The sequence below is a fragment of the Notolabrus celidotus genome, chromosome 14, assembly GCF_009762535.1.
Source record: "Notolabrus celidotus isolate fNotCel1 chromosome 14, fNotCel1.pri, whole genome shotgun sequence".
In the NCBI taxonomy this organism is placed as follows: Eukaryota; Metazoa; Chordata; class Actinopteri; order Labriformes; family Labridae; genus Notolabrus; species Notolabrus celidotus.
This window is the reverse complement of record NC_048285.1, coordinates 22,496,510-22,516,971: the sequence shown is the minus strand read 5'-3', so window position 1 is coordinate 22,516,971 and position 20,462 is coordinate 22,496,510. Positions and strand designations below refer to the sequence as shown.

Below are 20,462 nucleotides of genomic sequence, written 5' to 3'. Positions count from 1 at the left end.
TAATAAGATTGTATGCCAGCTGTTAAAATAAGAATGAAATAAAATGCAACAAGTCAAGGTTCAAAAATTCTTCCATTTATTCTTCTTGGAAAAGAGTAAAGCAATAACCTTTATTCCAGCCAGAAACCAAATGAAAAATAAAAACACTGTGGTAACGCAAACATTAACAGGATTCATTGAACACAACACAGCCACCTGAAAAGACTGCCTACTAGGAAAACCTAAGTGCAAGTGCTGCCTTAAAGCCTGACATACAAAGATTATCAAAACAACCCCAAACGAAGCTTGTGATAGTTTCTGAGATTGACAGTGCGGTAATCTGTGTGATAGTATGACTGTGATCATCCTTCACACCCAACTTTGAAAGAGGAGAGAGAGCAAGCTCATGCAAATCTGGTCGGATTCAAGTTTAGTCGACTTCCTCGATGGTGGGGCCTCCTCCTCCTCCAGGAGCTCCACCAGCTCCGGGGAAGCCGCCAGGCATTCCTCCTGGCATCCCTCCAGGCATCCCTCCCGGCGCACCTCCTGCATTCTGGTACAGCTTGGTCATGATGGGGTTACACAGCTTCTCCAACTCCTTCTGCTGATGCTCAAACTCTTCTTTTTCTGCATACTGAGAAAAGAGCCAAAGAGGATTAAAGTCAAAGAACGGTTTCAGTGTTAATCTGATGCTTGTGCAACACTTTAAGAGGCTACAGTTCACAGTCCTTATGATTCATACCTGGTTTCTGTCCAGCCAGCTGATGATCTCGTTGCACTTGTCCACAATCTTCTGTCTGTCTTCGTCGCTGATCTTGTCTTTCAGCTTCTCATCCTCCACAGTGGACTTCATGTTGAAGGCGTACGACTCTAAACCATTCTTAGCTGACACCTTCTCTCTCTGCACATCATCCTCAGCCTTGTACTTATCAGCTTCCTGAACCATACGCTCGATTTCCTCTTTGCTCAAGCGACCTAATGGATTTTATTTCAGATGAACATGAAGCTGAATACCAAACATCAAAATGTATGATTAAGACACACTGTTATGTATATCTTATGTTACCTTTGTCATTGGTGATTGTGATCTTGTTCTCCTTCCCGGTGCTTTTGTCCGCAGCAGACACATTCATGATGCCATTGGCGTCGATATCAAAGGTCACCTCAATCTGGGGAACCCCTCGGGGGGCAGGCGGGATTCCAGTCAGCTCAAACTTCCCCAAAAGGTTGTTGTCTTTGGTCATGGCCCTTTCACCCTCAAACACCTGCAGATATGATATTTGTTTAACCAATCAAAAACTATTATTTGAAATCTTTTAGGCAATTTCGGGGGATAAACTCTGTAGTTGTACCTGAATGAGCACTCCAGGCTGGTTGTCTGAGTAGGTGGTAAAAGTCTGCGTCTGCTTTGTGGGGATGGTGGTGTTCCTCTTAATGAGAACAGTCATGACTCCTCCAGCCGTCTCGATGCCCAAAGACAAGGGGGTCACATCTAGCAGCAGCAGGTCCTGCACATTCTCTGACTTGTCGCCTGACAGGATGGCTGCCTGCACAGCTGGACACCGTTTGAGTTTTATATAAGAAGATTACATCTCAATGAATGTTATAGGGTTGTTATATTTATAGAAAAAAGAGGCTATACCTGCTCCATAGGCCACTGCTTCATCAGGATTAATACTCTTGTTGAGCTCCTTTCCATTGAAAAAGTCCTGCAGCAGTTTCTGGATCTTTGGGATGCGAGTGGATCCTCCTACCAGGACGATGTCGTGGATTTGAGCCTTGTCCATCTTTGCGTCGCGGAGAGACTTCTCAACAGGCTCCAGGGTTCCTCTGAACAGGTCTGCGTTCAGCTCCTCAAAGCGAGCCCTGGTGATGGAGGTGTAGAAATCGACACCTTCGTACAGAGAATCGATTTCGATGCTTGCCTGAGTGCTGGAAGACAAGGTGCGCTTGGCCCTCTCACACGCCGTACGCAGACGTCGCACAGCCCGCTTGTTGTCACTGATGTCTTTCTTGAACTTGCGCTTGAACTCTGAGATGAAGTGGTTGACCATGCGGTTATCAAAGTCTTCTCCACCCAAGTGTGTGTCGCCCGCTGTAGACTTGACCTCAAAGATGCCATCTTCAATAGTCAGGATGGAGACGTCGAATGTGCCTCCGCCCAGGTCAAAGATGAGAACGTTCCTTTCAGCTCCAACCTGTACATTTACAACTGCCATTACCTTTCAAATCAAAATCTAAAAAACTGTGTCTTATTAAAAAGCTGTATCCAACATTATTTTACCTTTTTGTCAAGGCCATAAGCAATCGCAGCAGCAGTTGGTTCGTTAATAATACGAAGGACATTCAGCCCAGAAATGGTCCCTGCGTCTTTGGTGGCCTGGCGCTGAGAGTCATTGAAGTAGGCCGGTACGGTCACTACAGCATTTGATACAGTCTAGCAGAAAGGAACAGTTGTAAGGTAGAGCAGAAAATAAGACATTTATGACACTCTCAACATCACATTTACAGTTTTAATCCTGATTTGTTTAAAGCAGAGTTTATAAATCCAGAGTTTTAAACAGTTTATTTAATGTATTGTACCTTTCCCAGGTAAGCCTCTGCAATCTCTTTCATTTTTATCAGCACCATGGAGGAGATCTCCTCAGGGTAGAAGGTCTTGGTTTCACCCTTGTACTCCACCTTTACTTTGGGTTTTGTAGCCTCACTAATGACTGTAAATGGCCAGTGTTTCATGTCTGACTGGACAACACTGTCATCAAAGCGACGTCCAATGAGACGCTTTGCATCTACGGGAGAATAAAAAGAGTCAAACATAAGAAGGAACCTCTCATTTTAAGATATCCAAACATGACTTGTGCACTAAAATGATTTCATACCGAACACTGTGTTGTTGGGGTTCAGAGCAACCTGATTCTTGGCTGCATCTCCAATCAGCCTCTCTGTGTCAGTGAAGGCAACATAACTGGGTGTGGTCCTGTTCCCCTGATCATTGGCAATGATCTCAACTTTGCCATGCTGAAACACGCCTACGCAGGAGTAGGTGGTGCCCAGGTCAATCCCGACTGCTGGTCCCTTGGACATGATTTCTGAGAGTATGAAGACGATCAGCTGTTAATGGTATATTGGCAGGGGAAGGAAAATCTGGGTGTATGGAAGATGAAAAACATAAGCCCATTCGGAGCGCTGTGGGTGGCATCTGTGGTGCACATTTGCAGAGTTAGGTAATGAGGCTATTATCAGACTCTGAACAGCTCAAACAGAAGTGGAAACAAACTGTCTCAGTGAAGTGAGGGTCCGCAGCACCTGTTTTCAAGCCTCCAATGTTTGACAGTTTGTCAGCGGGTGCTTTTGTTATGGCAACACTGGACAACAGGGAGGGGAGGGCCTTTTATAGGGGGTAGCTTTGATAGATGGTCGATAACCAGACTGAGTTGTTGAATTCTATAATTGTTTTATCATTGAGCTGAAATGTTTGTCACTTAGTTGATATGTTGGTCAGTAGGACACTTGCCACCTTCTATTAGACTTCAATTAATCAAAAGGAAGTCAACTTGTGCTTCTAAGTGTTTAAATAACATGAGTACTATCATACAAAGTGGGAAAATATAGAACTAGAGCTGAGTTTACATGTTTTAGATTCATTTGATTACAAAAAAAAGCTGTTAAATAAAGAGTTTGACAAGGCCAATAATTTTACTTCGGTGACTCAGTGCACAGGAGATACTTGGAACCGCCCCATGTTTACTGTTGCTACAGTAGCAGAATCAATAAACTGTAATGTTAGCCTATTGGTAATCCACAGGAAAGGTCATGACAACTAATCTAAGCATTAGTTCTCATACTTGGGGGTTGTTGTGCAGGCCCCTCTGGTGGAGCATAAGGCTATTGCAGAAGACAGCATATGACAGCGTGAAAGAGATGTGGAGATACTCTGATGTAGAAGACAAATCTGACAAGACCAGCAAAAAGTACATCTGAAACTACAGTATGTTGATACTCTCCTAAAGGTATAGGCTCAGGTGTGCCCCAAAACCGTGGAATTCTCTTCCCCCCACCATCCGATTCTCCCCCTCGGTCGAAGTCGTCTCAAAACGCACTTTTATTCATTAGCTTTTAACTGCCCCTAACCACACTGGCTCAGATACCCACTGCACTGTAAATTGTATTTCTTGTCATTACTGTTGTAATTACTACTGTTAATTTCATTTTTAATTATATTGCTCTCTTACCACTCCTCTTTCCCTCTCTCTCCCTCTGTTTGTGTGATTTTTATTTTTCCTTTTCTCTTTGTGTTCCTCATTTTCTGTTGTAAAGCACTTTGGATCAACTGTGTTGAGTGTAATGTGCTATATAAATAAAGTTGATTTGATTTGATTTAATATTAGGGATTTGAATGTTGGTTAAAGACAAACAATAACAACAAAAATAAAAAAGGGCATTTTGAAGGCATTGGTTTGGGCTTTGTGAACTGCTCCTCAGCTACTTGAAGCCTTGTTCCTATCTAATGATATTTTATCTTCTAAATGTTTCATTACTTTGTATTGAAAACACCTTTCTGGCAGAAATGAAAGTTACAAATGGAGTCATTAAACGAAAATGATAGTTAGCTAACAAGTGTGAAGAAACCTTAATTAGCTGGTTTTCGTCCTGTAACCATGAGCAGGTTTGTGGTAAGACCGACTTTTTAATTTGCACTACACAAAACTGACATTAAAAATGTCCTGGTCCAGTTGAGCATATTAATTCAACCTGTTGCATGACGAATTCCTTATAAAAGGGATTTGTTTTGAGGGAAAAGAGTTATTAGAACAGGCTGACAGCCCAAAAGCAAAGGGTTAACAGAGCAGCATGTTGTACTGCATCATTAGCAATCTGTCAACACAGGAGGGCGTGACACTGCACATTTATGGAGGCTAGGAACTTTCTGGACTGTTCCTTTCACTTCCTTGAAAATTGAACGCTGTTTGCAAGACGTTGCGTAATCTGTCCTGCAGGTGTGCGTCACTTTAAAGCAAAATAATAACTTTAAAACAACGAGCGTGTGAGCAGCAGAGGCGTCAGTCGATGGTTCGCAGCATTATTTCATACCTGTTGACCACGTATGTTAAATTAATGTCAATTTCAGCACGTCAAAAATACGTTAATTGTAACATGCTGAAAAACAAAACAAACATTATTTGAAGGGTTATTTATTTGAAGAAGATGCTGTACGTAAAGCGTCAGTATTTCAGACACAACAGGAAAAAAAAAAAAAAAGCTTAAGCCCAAACACGTTTGTTCGAACAGATAATATTGGTGAATTATAATAACACACATTTCTCTTAAGAGTAAAGGCTGATGGGACGATCCTAGTTCTTATCAACACCATAAAAGTTACAAACACACATTTCAACAAGGCTTTACTCACCTCCGTTTAATTCGGAGTGATTCTTTGTATCGTCTTATCGTTAAAGTGTCTCTTTCTAACACTGCAGACAGGCTTCACCCCGAGTGTCTGGGTCTAACAGGTCCCTGGTCCCCCGCTGTGTGTCTGTCAGTCTGGGAGCGGCAGCGCCTCCTCGTCTATATCCCCACTGAACTGAGAACACTCTAGAACACAGGAGGAGTGACGCCGACCAATCCTCCTCCATCATATCACTGCCTTTCTAAATGCTCCAATAAAAAAATCTGGCTGCAGATCTCCACAGCAGTTGCTACCGAGGTTTTAAGATTTAAGGTAAGACCAAAGTGTCATATTACAAACGGAGTGGTTAATGTTAACAGAGATAGAGAGAGTTTATGGACACAGAGGCAGACTCAGGCTGTCTGAGGGACAGGGGAACACAAAAAGGCACCACCAGCTGCATACACTTAGGCTGACAGAGCATTTTCACTATAAGGACACAACTTAAAGGTGACATATTATGCTTTTTTTTCATCAAAATATATTGGTTTAAGAGGTCCCCAAAACATGTCTTTAAAGTTTATGCTCCAAAAAACACTTTGAAATCAGATTTTGGCATGCCTGTAAATCCCTCTTTTCAGCCCTGCTCAGAACAGTCTGTTTTCTCTCTGACCACGCCCCCTCAGGAAGTGGATGTGGCCTCGGCTGTCCAGCACGTTGATCTATTGTTTACATGTTAACTGAATATACATGGCTGCTCACAGACCCGCGTTACTTCAACCCTCTGAATTTGATCCAGAATCAGATCCTGACGGAGAGGCGCCTGCAGCAGGACCTTTCTGAACGATTGGTCACAGATTTAGTGTTTCTTGTTGTTTTATTTGTCAGTATGTAGACGTGTGTCTTTGGTACACAGCTATGAACATGGAGCTATGTGGCTATGCTAACTAGCGCTAGCACTTATCCATGATAAATAAAAATCATCCACTAGATCTTCAAATCTGCAGACGTGGGGAGTAAAATCGACCTTTGTGTTTATTAAGACAGCCTACAACTAGCATGCCTCCCTCCTAAGCTCCTTGTTAGCACACATGTGTGCAGGTAATGAAAAACAGAGGAGGGGTTGAGTTGTATTTTATACAGTCTATGGGCTGAACAAGCTCCAAGCTCTGACTTCCGTTACAGACCGGATGTCGTTATGACGTACGAAAAACACTGAAAACTGAAACGGCTCGTTTCAGCACACATTTACAGAAAGGTGGCGAAATCAGAACGGGACAGAATTTATCATATTAGGGGGGTTTGTAGACATGCCAGGGACACGTATTTCAGGTAGAGAACCATTAAAAAGTCGATTTTGCATGATATGTCACCTTTAAGTTGTGTTTGGAAAAAGAAAAGTAAGGCCTAAATGTTCACTTTGGGTTACTCAAGCAAGTTTGACTGCAAGATCTTTTGTGTTTACCCTTTATGTGACAGACAAGATGGACATGTCTCCACCTCAATCCTACTGGTTTATAAAAGTGAAGGCATATCCCCTCAGTGAGTCACTGACATTTTGAGCGGGTGACATCATTTGAAGCTTGTGTCTGTGCAGTAAGGATTGACTGGTGGAGCTGAGGTAATAACCTCCTGTCCCTCTGCCATTCAAAAACTCATTTAACTTGCTGATATATCAGCAAAGAGCCCTCAGGTCCACAGCAGAACAGATTGTTGTGTCTGTTTGAAGCAGACACTCAGTCACACAAAGGTCAACTCTTGTGTTAATGTTTATTATGACTCTTCTCAGCTTTCCTTCTCTACACAGTGAACACAGTGCACACCGCCCCAGGAACTGCCTGACAAGAATTAACTATAAAGACAGAAACCATGTTTTAGAAAAATGCACTTGACATTAATGTAGGAGCCATTTGTTTAGGAATTTCATTAACCACTAGATGGTGGTGTTTTCCTTGACAGAATGTGATATTTTTGAATGTCTGCTGATTGTCACCAGGTGATATAGATTAGGGCAGGTAAGCCTAGTCTTTGTTGGAAGGTGAAGGGAGCACACGGTTCTTACCATACCAATGCATGCAAGCTGAATCAACAAAACTGGACAATGTACGTCAAATTATTTTCGCCACAAAAAATGGGAACATATCCAAAATAGAAAATCTGGTTTTGGACATCGATTTACATCACCTCCCCAAGTGCCTGGAAAAGGAAAGGCCAAGGACAGTCAATCATATAGTTTGATCTTTCTGTTAACATGGACGAGGCAAGCTCTAAGGTCTGTACTGCAGCGAGTCAGTAGAGGGAGCCCCAAATGTTTTATCACTTTTGGGAAGCAGTTATATCATCCATCTTTCTGTACTTTCTATGGCAAACACAAATTGCAGACGCAGCCTTTCCAGAAAAGTTGGTGAATCGAATGCAGTCTTTTTTGTGTTTTATCGCTTAACCCCTGCACACACAGTTAAGTCTATTTACAGACTGTTGCATCTAAGTAGCTATACTTCCTGCTTTCCACAAGGCTGAGTCTGGCCAGTGCTCACTTTTTTCTCAGTGTGATGCTAGAACATGCATCGCTAGGCTCATAAACAGGATTCTTAAAGATGGAAGTAAAAGCTTACACTTCTTTTCTGTTGCAACGCATCCCTAAATCCATCTCCAATAAGTTGCAGTTTCATTGTAATTAGCAAGACAACCAAACAATTTTGACCTTGCTATATACCGTAGTGATTTATGTATTTTCCAAAAAGGATAATTTTATCGTCTTGTATCTTCTTAACCAATGTTACCTTGAAATATGGTATGATGTCTCTGTATATTCTGCTTTAATTGCCTTTTCAGTTTCTGAAAAAGGAAATGAGGAAATGTGTATGATGGTTTGATTTACTAATTGCAATACAATGAACAACCCTTGGACAAAGCACTGTAAAGTAACATTTGAGCTTTTGCCTTGGGAAAATACCCTTCCTCGTGCCTATGGTGAATGGGGCATTTGACAAGTAGCAAGAATTCAGCAACACATTATTTTAGCTAGTTCACTGAGAGGAGTTTTTTACTGCAACATTAGGAGTTTTTAGCTGGTTATGAAAAAGACCAGAATAAACAGTGATGTCTCTCTTTGAAATACAAAAACAAAACATTACCAGCAACAGCATTGACTTTTTCTTTATTATAATTCTTAATGCCTGAAACTGCTGCATTGAGATAGTTATTGGACCGTATGACTGACTCCAGCTTTTTCATCTTTTCACAGAAAACATCTGCATTGAATGAAATCATGGACTTTTAAAAGCAGCAGAATGAGATTTTCTGTCAGGAAAACCTGACCTACACATGTGCAGGACAAGATCAACAAAGAGGTAGGAGGTATAATTTTGTCAACAAGGGGTTGCCAAAACCCACATTAACAGAAGGTTCCTCACAGGAGCTTTAATGGATTTTATGTTCTCACTGCTCTGCCAGACAGTGCCACAAAGTGGTTTCTGTCTTTATTTTTGATGAGATTTATCAGCCTGTTAGGCTGTCTAAGCTGGGACACCGTTGTTTTTATGGATGATGGGTGTACTTTAGAGAAAATTACCAGCGTGGTTATATTCAATGTATTCTCCACTGTCTCTCAGCTAACCTGGTTTGGGCTAGAATGAGCATAGTTTGCTATTTAGCCTCATGTAAGTTTTCTCCAACTACACCAGTCATGTTCAAACACTAAATGGCATTGGGTTTGCTGTACTTGGATTTTTTAAATCAAGTATATATGTATAAATGCCACCAAGGAATCAAAGTAAATTTAACATTACATTTGAAATTTTAATTTTGACATTTTAAAACTGTAGTCATCAAAATATTCTCCAAACAGGATATGTAACAAAGTTAAAATAGTAAGAAGTTAGTACAGAAAAATGGCCGCTGTTACTGATATTATCCTATAGTTATTGTTAAACTATCATCAAATTACTTTACATCATGCAACACGAAAAGCATGATTCCACAGTTTGAGTTGGTTGAGGTGAAACTATGAGAAGGGCTGCAACTTTTCTCTATAAGTTTCTTCTTAACCTCTATTTATCTGACAGCTGTGGGGATATTTTTCTCATGTAATAGTCACGCTGAGTAAAAAAAGAAAGCATCATTATTTTGCAGAACACAACAATCAGGGATGTTCTGATCCCAACCTCAACTGTGGAATCTGGACTTTTTTTTTAACTGATTGGGGATCTGTAATTTGAACCAATCATCTCACCCTTTTAATTTAAGGCAGCTGTTGTAAACTGAGCACAATTTGCAGCAGTTTGCAAACGCGTGAGTAACTGAGCATTAAAAACTGTGACTAAAATGTCATCAGTGTGGAAATATTTCAAACTACATCTGCATGGTCTTTTCAGAGACAATAAGACATACTGCATGAGCGTGATTCATGTACCAGTACAAACAGCACCATCGATACAAACAGTTGGTTAAAGGCACACATAATGACATACTGTATAGATGATTAATGTATACTGGCTCATAAAAAGACACATGCAGCCACATTTTTGTCCTCACATATGGTATAAGAAGTAAAGTGCTAAAAGAGACAGAACCATGAAAGGATTTGTGATAAGAAAACAAGTTTGATAATTTAACTTGAGTCCAGGCTTAGTGCTTGTAGCAAAGCAGAGCACAATAAAACATTTTTTCAGTCTGGGGAAATACAAGAAGACTCTAGGGATAAAAGGAAAAGTTTGACCACACCTGTTAATGCCATAACAATCTAGTAAGTGATATCAGATGTATCAATTAAAAGTCAACTGAAACCTTAATAAAACATAATCTTTAGAGCAACAGCATATATCCATCAAAGAAAAGATACTGATATCAGGGTGGATTCCCTTGAAATAAAAAACAAGTAGGTCACAGATGAAGTTTTATTCTGAACCGTGGGATCATTTACCGTTTAAAGCAAGCACTGTGTCCTGATGTGGCCTTCTAAAGAAGGCTCCTCCTATGTTTCTGTTAACATGTTATGATACTGATCAGGTGTTACATTTGTTTGATAAAGTGACTCATTGGTCTAATTTCAGTCAATAGATATTGCTGAAAAGAAACCTGTTGTAATGGTTAAGTAATGCATTTGATACCTTCAGTTGATTTGACCTTAAAGAAGGGAATCCACAAGAGGACGAGAAGTCAAGAGCAAATAAACACAACAGAAAGTGTTTAACAATGTGTGTAGAAAGTAACAAATGAAACGGAATCAAAGTAGATGTAAAGAAACTAGCATTAACAATAATACATTCCTCTTCAGTAAGCTGTAGCATGTTTTGAGGTAAAACAATTAAGAAAATGTCACAGACCTGTATGGGCGTTTGTAGCTCATGCAGTCAGCAGGTCTGAATGTGAAATGGTGATAAGATCAGATAAAAGTGAATATATAATTTTTTGGCTCCCCAGCAACAAAAATCCTTGACTGGCAAGTTCAGGTTGTTTCAATCCTGCACATGGCAAAGGGCTTAGATAGCACTACTGACAACCTCTTTTTGTAAGGAGTGACTACACAAACGTGATTAAAAACATCAGGTCCCATGAATCGTGCCTGTCAACGTGCTTCTTTTGTCATGACATTTAGGTTGCTGATGATCAGTAGATTTCTCTGCATTTTCCCATAAGACTGGGTGCATGCTGAATTGCCTAAACTGTCACAAGTCTTCAGAGACCAGACTCTTGTTTTGTCATCTGAGACTAACGTGATCGACCACCATTCTTGTGTCAATGTAAACATCCTACATGCTTTTGTTCCCATTGAGAGCGTACAAGGTCAATGATCCCTCACATTGCCATGAGTCACATTCATGAACACATGAGCGTGTTATGTGCTTGGTCTGGCATTGTTGTGAAGTATTAGGAATGTAAGTTAACAATGTGAAGTTAAGTCGTTAGCCAAACTGAATCCAGGTGAGTCAAAAAGAGTGAGTGGAGCTGATCTGTGCTGATGACAAATTAAAAATGTAGTATTGAAAATAAGTGTTAATAAATAACACACCATTCTAATCTTCTCCAGCAATTACAACAGCCTCTCATAGGGTGAGGTGTTACTCAAATTGGGGGGATACCGAAACAGGAAAACATAAAATGACCAAAGAGTTATGACAATTATTATTTAGGTGAAAAGTTTGACATATTGAAAGCTTGTTCATTTGCTTTTGATGGCAAGTTTGATGAACCGGTGGTTGTGCTCATGTCAGTCGCTGCTCAGAACCAAGACTGTAAATATTTATCACAATAAATTGGCAAAAGAAGATTTGCAACGTTTGCACGTAAAATATAACAGAACGAACAAAAGAAGGTGGAAAAAAATTGTTGTTTGTCTGCACAGAGCAAACATGCTCAAGTTAGCCAGGCTAACGCTACTGTTGAGCATGGACGCTAGCATGTACTTGCTATTCGTAACATTAACATTGATGTCCCTTTAAATAGAGACTCTGGCTGTTTTCGAAACTGCCTACTATACTAGAAGTACGTTAAGATTTGGCCAAAATTCAGTATGTACTAAGTAGTATGTGAAAAAGAGCAAAATCTGCAGTATGCCAAAACTCTCTGGATGTCTACTGATTCGGGGACATTTCACAGTATGCATCGGACCAGTCTGCCTCACTTACTGTTTCCCCGCATGCATAGCGCTCGTTCTTTCCTCTTCTTTTTTGATGAGGGGGACTCCGTTTTTAGGTGCTGTGAAAATTATTAAATTACATATAAACCACTTCCTAACTTTTTAAATCATAAGTGATGCTGAAGAAGCAGTTTTGCTATCAGCTTGGCCGTTATTTACTTCCGCATTCTAAAACAGGAAATCTAGTGACGTCCGGCCCAGCGTACTGCAACACAGATCGGACAGAACAGTCATACTACATACTAAATTCAAACGCAGTGTGTAGTAAGCAATACCTACTGCCTACTACATTCATAGGTAGTATGTAGCAGGCCGTTTCGAAAACAGCCTTTGTATTTTTTAGGAGCTGACTTTTCTAACACTAATGCTAACGATGGCTTTTAAGTAAGTCCGGCTTTAGGCGAAATTACGCTGTTGGGTAGATTTGGGTCATCAGAGATGCTAGAAAACTAACAAAGTACACAAATTATGCCCAGCAGAAGGTTAGACACATCTGGTCATGATGTTTTACAGTAAGGTTACAATAAAGGCTGAGAATCACCACAGAAATTCAAAAGATGTCACCTTGTGTTTTGGAAAATCCAAGCCTCTGCCACTTTTCTTCTAAGAAGTGATTGTTACCGTTTGTGTTCCATCTAAATTCTTGGTCATAATTCTCTAAAAAAAAAAAGTAAAAATCTGTTTTATTACTTTAAATTTCTTACAGAATAAACACATGAGCATTTAAAATGTCACTGTGAGCTTTAGAGCTCCTCTTTGTGCTAAGATGAGCTAAATGGTTACTAGCTTTACCATACAAACATGAGGGTTGATTTAACTCCCTCGTGTTGGATAGAGTTAAGTTCCCTTCTCAAGGATAATGTTTCTCAAAATGGAGAACAATATCCATAGTGTCTAAAACATGGACGTAGTTTCAGTGACACCACAGATTGGTTTTTGTAGAAGCATAACAAAGCTAAAACAATGCAGTCGCCATATTGGAAATTCTGACTGTATTTAACTTCCTCTAGAAACTGGCTAAGAGTGTGGTTGCCAATTCGTATTTTTGTCAGCACTTTAAATTTGGCTTTGAACAAGCATCTTTAGCTTAGTCTTTAAATATTTAAGCTTAGAAGATTAAAGTGTTGTCACTATGTTGTGGTACTATTAAAGTAAAAACAAAAATGTACACAGTAATATAACATTTTTGGCTACTTTCATCTTAAAAATCAAAGTATGACTAAAGGTAATAGAAGGGGTAAATAAATGCTTTGCGTCATGTGTACACACATATCTACTGTATTGTGACCCTTGTTAAAGTCATCGCCCCAGCTTGGCCGCCCAAGTCAGAAGAGTCTGGCTCCCCCTTTTAGTGGACTTGAGGTGGGCCAAACTAGAATGTTCCCACCTGTCAATCAAATTATATAGAGCCTTAATTATGCCTAATTATGTATTGAGCAATATTTATTAAATGTTGAAACTAGTGATGCTGCGACAACTAAACAAGGCGCATGAATCCATTCATCCCAGCAAAGCTCACAGTACTTGCCCTTGGTGTTCTTGGCAACGTTCTCATTCCTAGACAACACAATGCAGGGAAAGTGCGTCATCCTATCTTGCGTTCATTGATTCAGATATTCAACGCCCAATGCCCATGTGTTTTCTAATATATTGTTAACATATTAGATGCTTGGGTTCAAATAAGGTTGAGTTTTTCCTCAACTTTTATGGTCCAAGTCAGACTTATGTGTTTTTACACTCATGGTGAGGTGTAGCTTTAAGAGCAACTTATATGTGAGCAGTACTTTCTAAAGCCCTGCAGCAAACACACTGTATCCACTCATTTTACCTCAGACTGTTGTTTTTGATCATTTGACTTGACCTAAATCTGCCACCTGTACCTAGTTCGTATTATTAATTCCCTTAAGGCGACCACATTTTAGTGCTTTGGTGTCCAAGTTTAAAAAAAAAAATGTGCCTCACAGTTGCACCGATGGCATGGCTTGCAGTCAAATGCTTTTTTAGACTACAAAAGAGAGATTAAAACTGGCATTTGACATCGGATACATCTAAAGTAATCTACCAGGCAACTTTTTCAGGATGTATCCTCATCTTGTATTGTCATACTGTTCTTCTGGGACCCGAGTTACTCAGGAGGCCCTCTCATGTCATGATGCTTGACAAAAGACTTTGGATTTCTCTCAGATAGGTGTGTCTTTTATTCGCTGACTGTACAAAACAGCACAGAAATGTTCTATTTACAGTTTTCAGCCTGAGGCCATAACAAAGACTGATCCATTTCAAAAGTTGCATTCTGAAGAACAATAATGTGACTCTTATCACATAAAAAGATCTCAGAGGAGAACACTCTTTCATCTGCCTATGAAAAATAAAACATTGTTTTTGTGTTTACATTATGGTTTCTTAGGAGACACTCCCCCTGCCCTTACTCAGGACAGCAATCAAGTGTTTTTTCCATTTCACAACACTGTAAACAGCCATTAAGCTGCATTATCTCACATATAAAGTTATTCATATACACTATATGGCTGCTAATGCATTACTGGAAGTTGAAAGCTGACTGTTGCACACGAGGTGAAGCTAGAATCAGTCTGATGCTTTGCAGGGAAAAAATCTCGGTTTTAATACAACTGTGAGTAACTCCGTTTTGTCTTTACAGGTTCAGACACAAATGATTCCCCCCAAAATACATTTTGTAAGTTATCAGGGAGCTCATTCATCTCTGGAGATAAAGCACCAAGTGCCAGCTTTCTGTGTCTGACTAAAAATAATTCTGCTAACTCCCTATCTTACCTCATTGAGGATTTGAACACGCTGAAATAAAACTACCCTGCTGAAATCATTTCCAAAAGATGAATAAAAAAGCTAATTTTGGTCTTATTGCACTGTGATCCATTATTTGAAACTGAGAAATCAGACCAAACACAACCCGGGTGCCCCAGAAAACACTCAGTTAATACTTTTATTTTAAGTGCCAGCATAAAAGTGTTGAGATGTTTTGATCTGAATGCAGAAAGTTTGTTTAAGGATTTCAGAATTATCTAATTGATTGACTGAAACATCATTTAACAGTGAAATAACACAATGAGATGAATTAATCTAGCAAATGAAACCCTTCGCTTATCAATTTACCTAGAAATATTTCAAACTTTATACACAATCATAACAAACTAAGTTCTGTCACCAAGAAATTTGTCCTCTGACTGATAGCCGGTGATGACGTCAAAGACATTTTAAAAACTACCGGTTTCAATCAAGTGAAGGTGAACGATGTTGACGTCTGAACTGTGCGAAAAACATGCTCAGTTTAGATGAATTGTTATTCAAATTTTAAATGTGCGTAGGATATTCAGAAAAGTGAAGGATGTGAGAGACCGAGCTCATGTTACACTATTGTCTGAAACTTTCCCTCACACGCCTCGTGTTGAGGCGACAGTATAAATGGAGAGATCTGGTGCTGATAGAAAACACAGAATGAAGACACCCAGGTGAGTCTCTCCAAACAAATTATCACCCCTTTCTCTTTTCTCTTGTTAGTTTGATACTTAAAGTTATTTAAATGTTTAATTAAAATCTTTGGATGTTTATTGAAGTTAGTTAAATGTTTGATTTTTATTGATATATTAACACTTAATGTTAATTCATGGGGCTTTGGGCTGTAGAGGTACTTATTTAACTGTAATGACAGAGAAACTCTTATTTGGTTCCTGGACTGATTTAGTTTTTAAGTCAAACTTAACATACAAACCATTCTTGGGTCTTTATCTGATAAATAATGATTTTGATTTTTATATGTAAAATGAAGGGAATATTACTGTGAGCTCAAACAACAGAAAATATAATTGTTATTTGATATCAAGGAGCTTGCAGCCCTCAAACAATCCATTCTTAAGCATACCTCTTCATTTTTCTCTTCAGTGTCATACTTGTTTGCTTAAATGTTACATAATACGCTTTAATCGACAATTGATCTGTCCTCTTCAACACAATATTATGCTCTTTCTGAATAGTCTTCTTTAAAGCACTTACATCCTGAAAGAAGTACAGCAATGCTTCGGTTCTCATTGTTGAGCTGTCTTTTTTTTTTTTTTTTTTAACAGGTCCACACTCAGAACAATGAGACTAGTCATCCTTCTATGCCTGCTTGTCCTCATTGTGAGGACTGAGGCCCAGATACCAGACCCTTGCATTACTAGCGATACAAACAGAGCTCCAGGTTTGTGAAATTAAATAACAACGTTCTGACTTTACTCTAAATTTCAAACTTTGTTCCTCTGTATTCACCTTTTTTCATCTCTTTTAGAAAACTCTGACATCTTTGTAACCTGCGGCAGCGACCATATGGACCTGGCCATCTACATTTGTCCCATGTACCAAGCTCTTTACAACGAGTCTCTGATGGCCCTCAATAGTCAGTATGACACACCTGAGTGTTATGGCACTGCTGACTGGACTGTCGATCCACCAGTCTTGAGATTCAGTTTCCCTTTAAATACAAGTGCTGTCTCATCCTGCGGCAATAACATGAAGGTATTAATTTATTTATTAACCAAATTGAACTACTCTTTTCAGTCAACCGAGCTGCATCTTTTGCATCAAGAGCTAATGCTACAACAGTAAATATCCATTACAGGATCTACAGTGCCATGCAGTAACATTTTGCTTTTGTACATTTTGACTGAATTGAATAGCAAAAGGCCTGAGGTAAATTACACCTGGATTGCTGAAATAAAATGTCACCCAGAAAACTAATTTTCATGGACTTTTTTTTTCTTCTTTAAGATAACCAACGAATTAGGGACGGGAGCGTTTGCCGACTTCTCAAATGTCCAGTTTGCCAACATCTCTGGCATAGTTACCTCTAGAGACCCCTCCCTGGGCATGATCACCTATCGCCCTCAGATCCTTTACAAGTTCTCTTGCCTCTACCCAATGCAGTATCTCCTGAACAACACTCAACTGGCTGTGTGAGTATGGCATTGCATTCCTAATAAAATAACACTTTACATGTTAAGTGAATAAGCAGGACATCTGAAGTTGTACTGTGCTACAGTAATTTTGTCTTAATCAATACAGATCAGGTGTGAATCTTGCCATAAATGACAACAATGGCAGCTTCATTAGCACACTCGGTATGAAACTCTTTGAGGTGAGACCTTCACTTACTTCTAGAAGGAGTAATTATTTTGAATGATTCAGATTTTGACTTTGTTCTTTTTCTTTTGGAACAGGATGAGAATCAACAAACGCCTCTTTCTGTCCCGGCATCAGGATTAAACCTAAAGACCAAGATTTATGTTTCTGTTAAAGCTACAAATCTCACCGAAAGGTACTTGAGCTTTGACAGTTTACTTTATAAAGATTTCTTTTAAAAGAAAAATACATTTAAAATCCTTCTGTCTGTCCTGAAAGGTTCAATGTGCTGCTGGACAGATGCTACGCAACAACAATTCCATTTCCCATGTCCAACCGTTCCTATGACCTTTTTGTAGGGTGAGGCACAAGTGTAATTCTTTCTTTTAGTGTAAAAAGTATCTCCTGGTTCTTATTTAATTTACCACTTGGACTCACATTACACATCTCTTTCACCTCTCAGGTGTAATCGTGATGAACAAACTCAGGTGATACTTAATGGTGTGTCTCAGATCGCATCCTTCTCCTTTGAGGCCTTCAGATTTGTGGAGCACAGAAATCTGACAGTTTCCACTTTCTACGTGCACTGTGTCACAAGACTCTGTGACGTGTCCTCCTGTGTCGCCTTAAAGCCTGTGAGTAACACCTTTACAAATCTTCATTGATTTTAAAGCTCCTGTGAAGATTTTTTTTTAAGCTGGTTTTGAAATGGACTGAAAATAATACTGTCACCTTTGTATGAGCTACAAAGACAAATGTGAGACCATATTAGACAGGAGCTTTAAGAGTCCATTAAAGTGCTGAATGTGGACAGTTGAACAGGATTTTCTTTGTTGTTAACAGGACTGTTCACAGTCTGGAAAAAGGAGGAAGAGAGAGGCCGAGGATGTGTCGGATTCTACTACAGTCTCTTCAACGGCTATTCGAGTGGGCAAGATTAGCAATGGTGAGTCTTTACCACATAAATATAACAATCAAAGATATCCAAATAGCCTATCACAATGATATTCTACACAGGAGCTTAAAATGCTAAAGTAATTCATAGTGAATTAGGATTGAATTTGACTTGCTTGGTAATCATGTGGCAGAAAAAGGGACTATGCTTTCCTCAAAGGGGGGCCGAACCAGACGGGCAGCTAAGGGTTGGCATTGGCCCCTCTTGAAATCTGATTGGCCACCCCAGATACCACCTCAAAATCTTAAACTATGATTGACTATTTACCTTGTCAGAGGCGGGACGTGTGCCAATATCAACTATTTGTAATCTGAATGTTTTACAACTAGCTTCTTCAAGTTTTCTTTGCAATTCAATGCAGCAGATTTCCTCCTGTAATTACTTTCAATTATGACTCTGGACATATATCTTCTTTTTGGTTTTGCAAAGAATCAAGCTTACAAGATTTAAATGTTGCCAATCGATTGTGTTTCCTTTAATAAAATAGACACAGGGACATGTTTAAATAGTTCTATTTAATCATTATGGTTTATATGGGGGTGGCAGTAGCTTAATCCATAGGGACTTGGCTTGGGAACCGAAGGATCGCCGGTGCGAGTCCCAGTATGGACGAAGTTTGGCAAGTGGAGTGGAGGTTGGAGAGGTGCTGGTTCACTTGCCTGGGCACTGCTGAGGTGCCCTTGAGCAAGGCACCGAACCCCCAACTGCTCGGGGTGCTAGTTGACAGCAGTATCCTCACTCTGACATCTCTCCCTAAACATGTTCACTGCATGCGTGTGCATTTGTATGTATATACCAAAAAAACTATGTGTAGCATGTCCAAAAAATAGCATGAGTGAAAAAATGTAATTTCCCCCCTGTGGATCAATAAAGTACCTTTCTTTCTTTCTTCTTTATATAGATGTGATAGAAAGGGTAAATAGTAGCTATTCATTTTTGTGTGTGCACATACTTCATGCCACCCCTGCAAAGGATGGAGTCCCAGTTTTCCCACTCAAGTGGAAGAGTATGGATTTGCCCTTTGCAAAGAGGTAGCATATAAATTAACTGAAAATGATAATTTTAACACAGATGTACAAGGTGAACTAAAAAACTGATGTTTATTATCAACCAGTAGAGACACTGGTAGGTGAAATGATAAATGAAGCCAAGCCAGCTGTTTCCCCTTTTACTTCTATATATGCTAAGCTATGCTAACAGACTACTATTAATAGTTGAAGATTTATCATATAAACAAGAAAGGTATCAATTATCTTGTTATCTTTGACTCTAGAAGTACAGTACATGTAGGTTGATTTTATAACCTTTAGACAGAGCCAAGCCAGTTGTTTCCCCTTTTGCCTCAATATATGCTAGGCTAACAAACTACTTGCAGTACCTTCTATTTTTTTCATGGAACCAATCAATCACTTTCTCTTCTTTTTTTTCAGGAGATGCTCAGACTTTCTCGGCTTCTTATGGTAGGTGTAACTGTAACTGTTATGAGTTGGACCAAAGAAATATGAAAAGCAGCACCTCTTCCTTTGATTGACTGCTGTCATAGTCACTACTATTTCAGACAGTTATAGGCAACCTTATCCAAAGAGTGAATAATAAAGTTTACTTTATGTAGCACAATGTTTGATATTTTCCTCTCCTCTGTTAACACAGGTACTTCACCAGAGAGCGGCTACAGCAGCCCTGTGGTTGCTGTAATTGTTTGCATCGTCATCCTGTCTATTCTCTTTGTTGCCATGGCTGCCTACTTTATGTTTTACATCAGAAGAAGAAAACCAATTATTCAGTAACAACCCCTGACTGAAAGTGAAGTCCCTTTACCTGTCTTCACGTTTTCTCCTCCATCATCACCCAAGCATGGCTGTTATGTGTGCTGCAATAGTTAAACAGAAGACTGTTAAACATTTTCATTTCTCAAACATAGAACAACCATTGTCATCAATTCTATACGCTGAGGATCATATAACCACTTCAATGCACATAGTTTATCAATGTGGATATGGGGGCACACAATCTGTACAATGCTTGTGTAATTTTGTCAGTCATATTGAGGTATTTAATATGTGGTATAATCTCAAAGAAATTAAGAACTTGAAAACGTTGTATTTAGAAATATGAAAAAGTACTCATGCCTTATTCTTTAATAAAAATACAGTAAAACCATTATATTGAACTGGACTAATTTAGTCATTGGATACTAAGATCAAAACAACCTTTTTTGGACATTACATCTCTTGGATGTATCGTCCAAGAGTGATGATATGGATGATACATCCACAGTAACTCAGGTTGGTACTAGCTTGTTTTAAAAATATCTTGTCTACATATGAACATTTGTGTCCTTTTAACATTTTGGTAGTTTCAGACTTGTT

General features: G+C 39.3%; 2 protein-coding genes across 5 annotated transcripts; one reads left to right on the top strand and one right to left on the bottom strand.

Annotated features, from left to right (window-relative positions):
* Positions 1 to 53: 53 nt before the first annotated feature.
* Positions 54 to 5,856, bottom strand: hspa8b (heat shock protein family A (Hsp70) member 8b). Its single transcript, XM_034700730.1, has 9 exons — positions 5,390 to 5,856; positions 2,859 to 3,068; positions 2,563 to 2,768; positions 2,264 to 2,416; positions 1,622 to 2,177; positions 1,332 to 1,534; positions 1,046 to 1,244; positions 722 to 954; positions 54 to 613 (listed from the first exon to the last, which is right to left on the bottom strand). Exons 2-9 carry the CDS (start codon positions 3,061 to 3,063, stop codon positions 410 to 412), a joined length of 1,959 nt encoding a protein of 652 aa, XP_034556621.1. The 5' UTR covers positions 3,064 to 3,068; positions 5,390 to 5,856; the 3' UTR covers positions 54 to 409.
* On the top strand, positions 5,448 to 20,237 carry LOC117825094 (zona pellucida-like domain-containing protein 1). 4 transcript variants are annotated; one of them, XM_034700734.1, is made up of 12 exons: positions 5,448 to 5,698; positions 8,613 to 8,718; positions 16,106 to 16,221; positions 16,309 to 16,535; positions 16,788 to 16,972; positions 17,082 to 17,154; positions 17,237 to 17,334; positions 17,418 to 17,498; positions 17,602 to 17,773; positions 17,982 to 18,084; positions 19,524 to 19,553; positions 19,744 to 20,237. In XM_034700734.1, the coding sequence occupies exons 2-12, from the start codon at positions 8,693 to 8,695 to the stop codon at positions 19,878 to 19,880; spliced, it is 1,248 nt and encodes a 415-aa protein (XP_034556625.1). In that variant the 5' UTR covers positions 5,448 to 5,698; positions 8,613 to 8,692; the 3' UTR covers positions 19,881 to 20,237. The 4 variants fall into 4 exon arrangements, with proteins under 4 accessions (XP_034556625.1, XP_034556624.1, XP_034556623.1 ...); XM_034700733.1 differs by lacking the exon at positions 5,448 to 5,698 and adding an exon at positions 7,370 to 7,468; XM_034700732.1 differs by lacking the exon at positions 5,448 to 5,698 and adding an exon at positions 7,386 to 7,637.
* Positions 20,238 to 20,462: the final 225 nt, after the last annotated feature.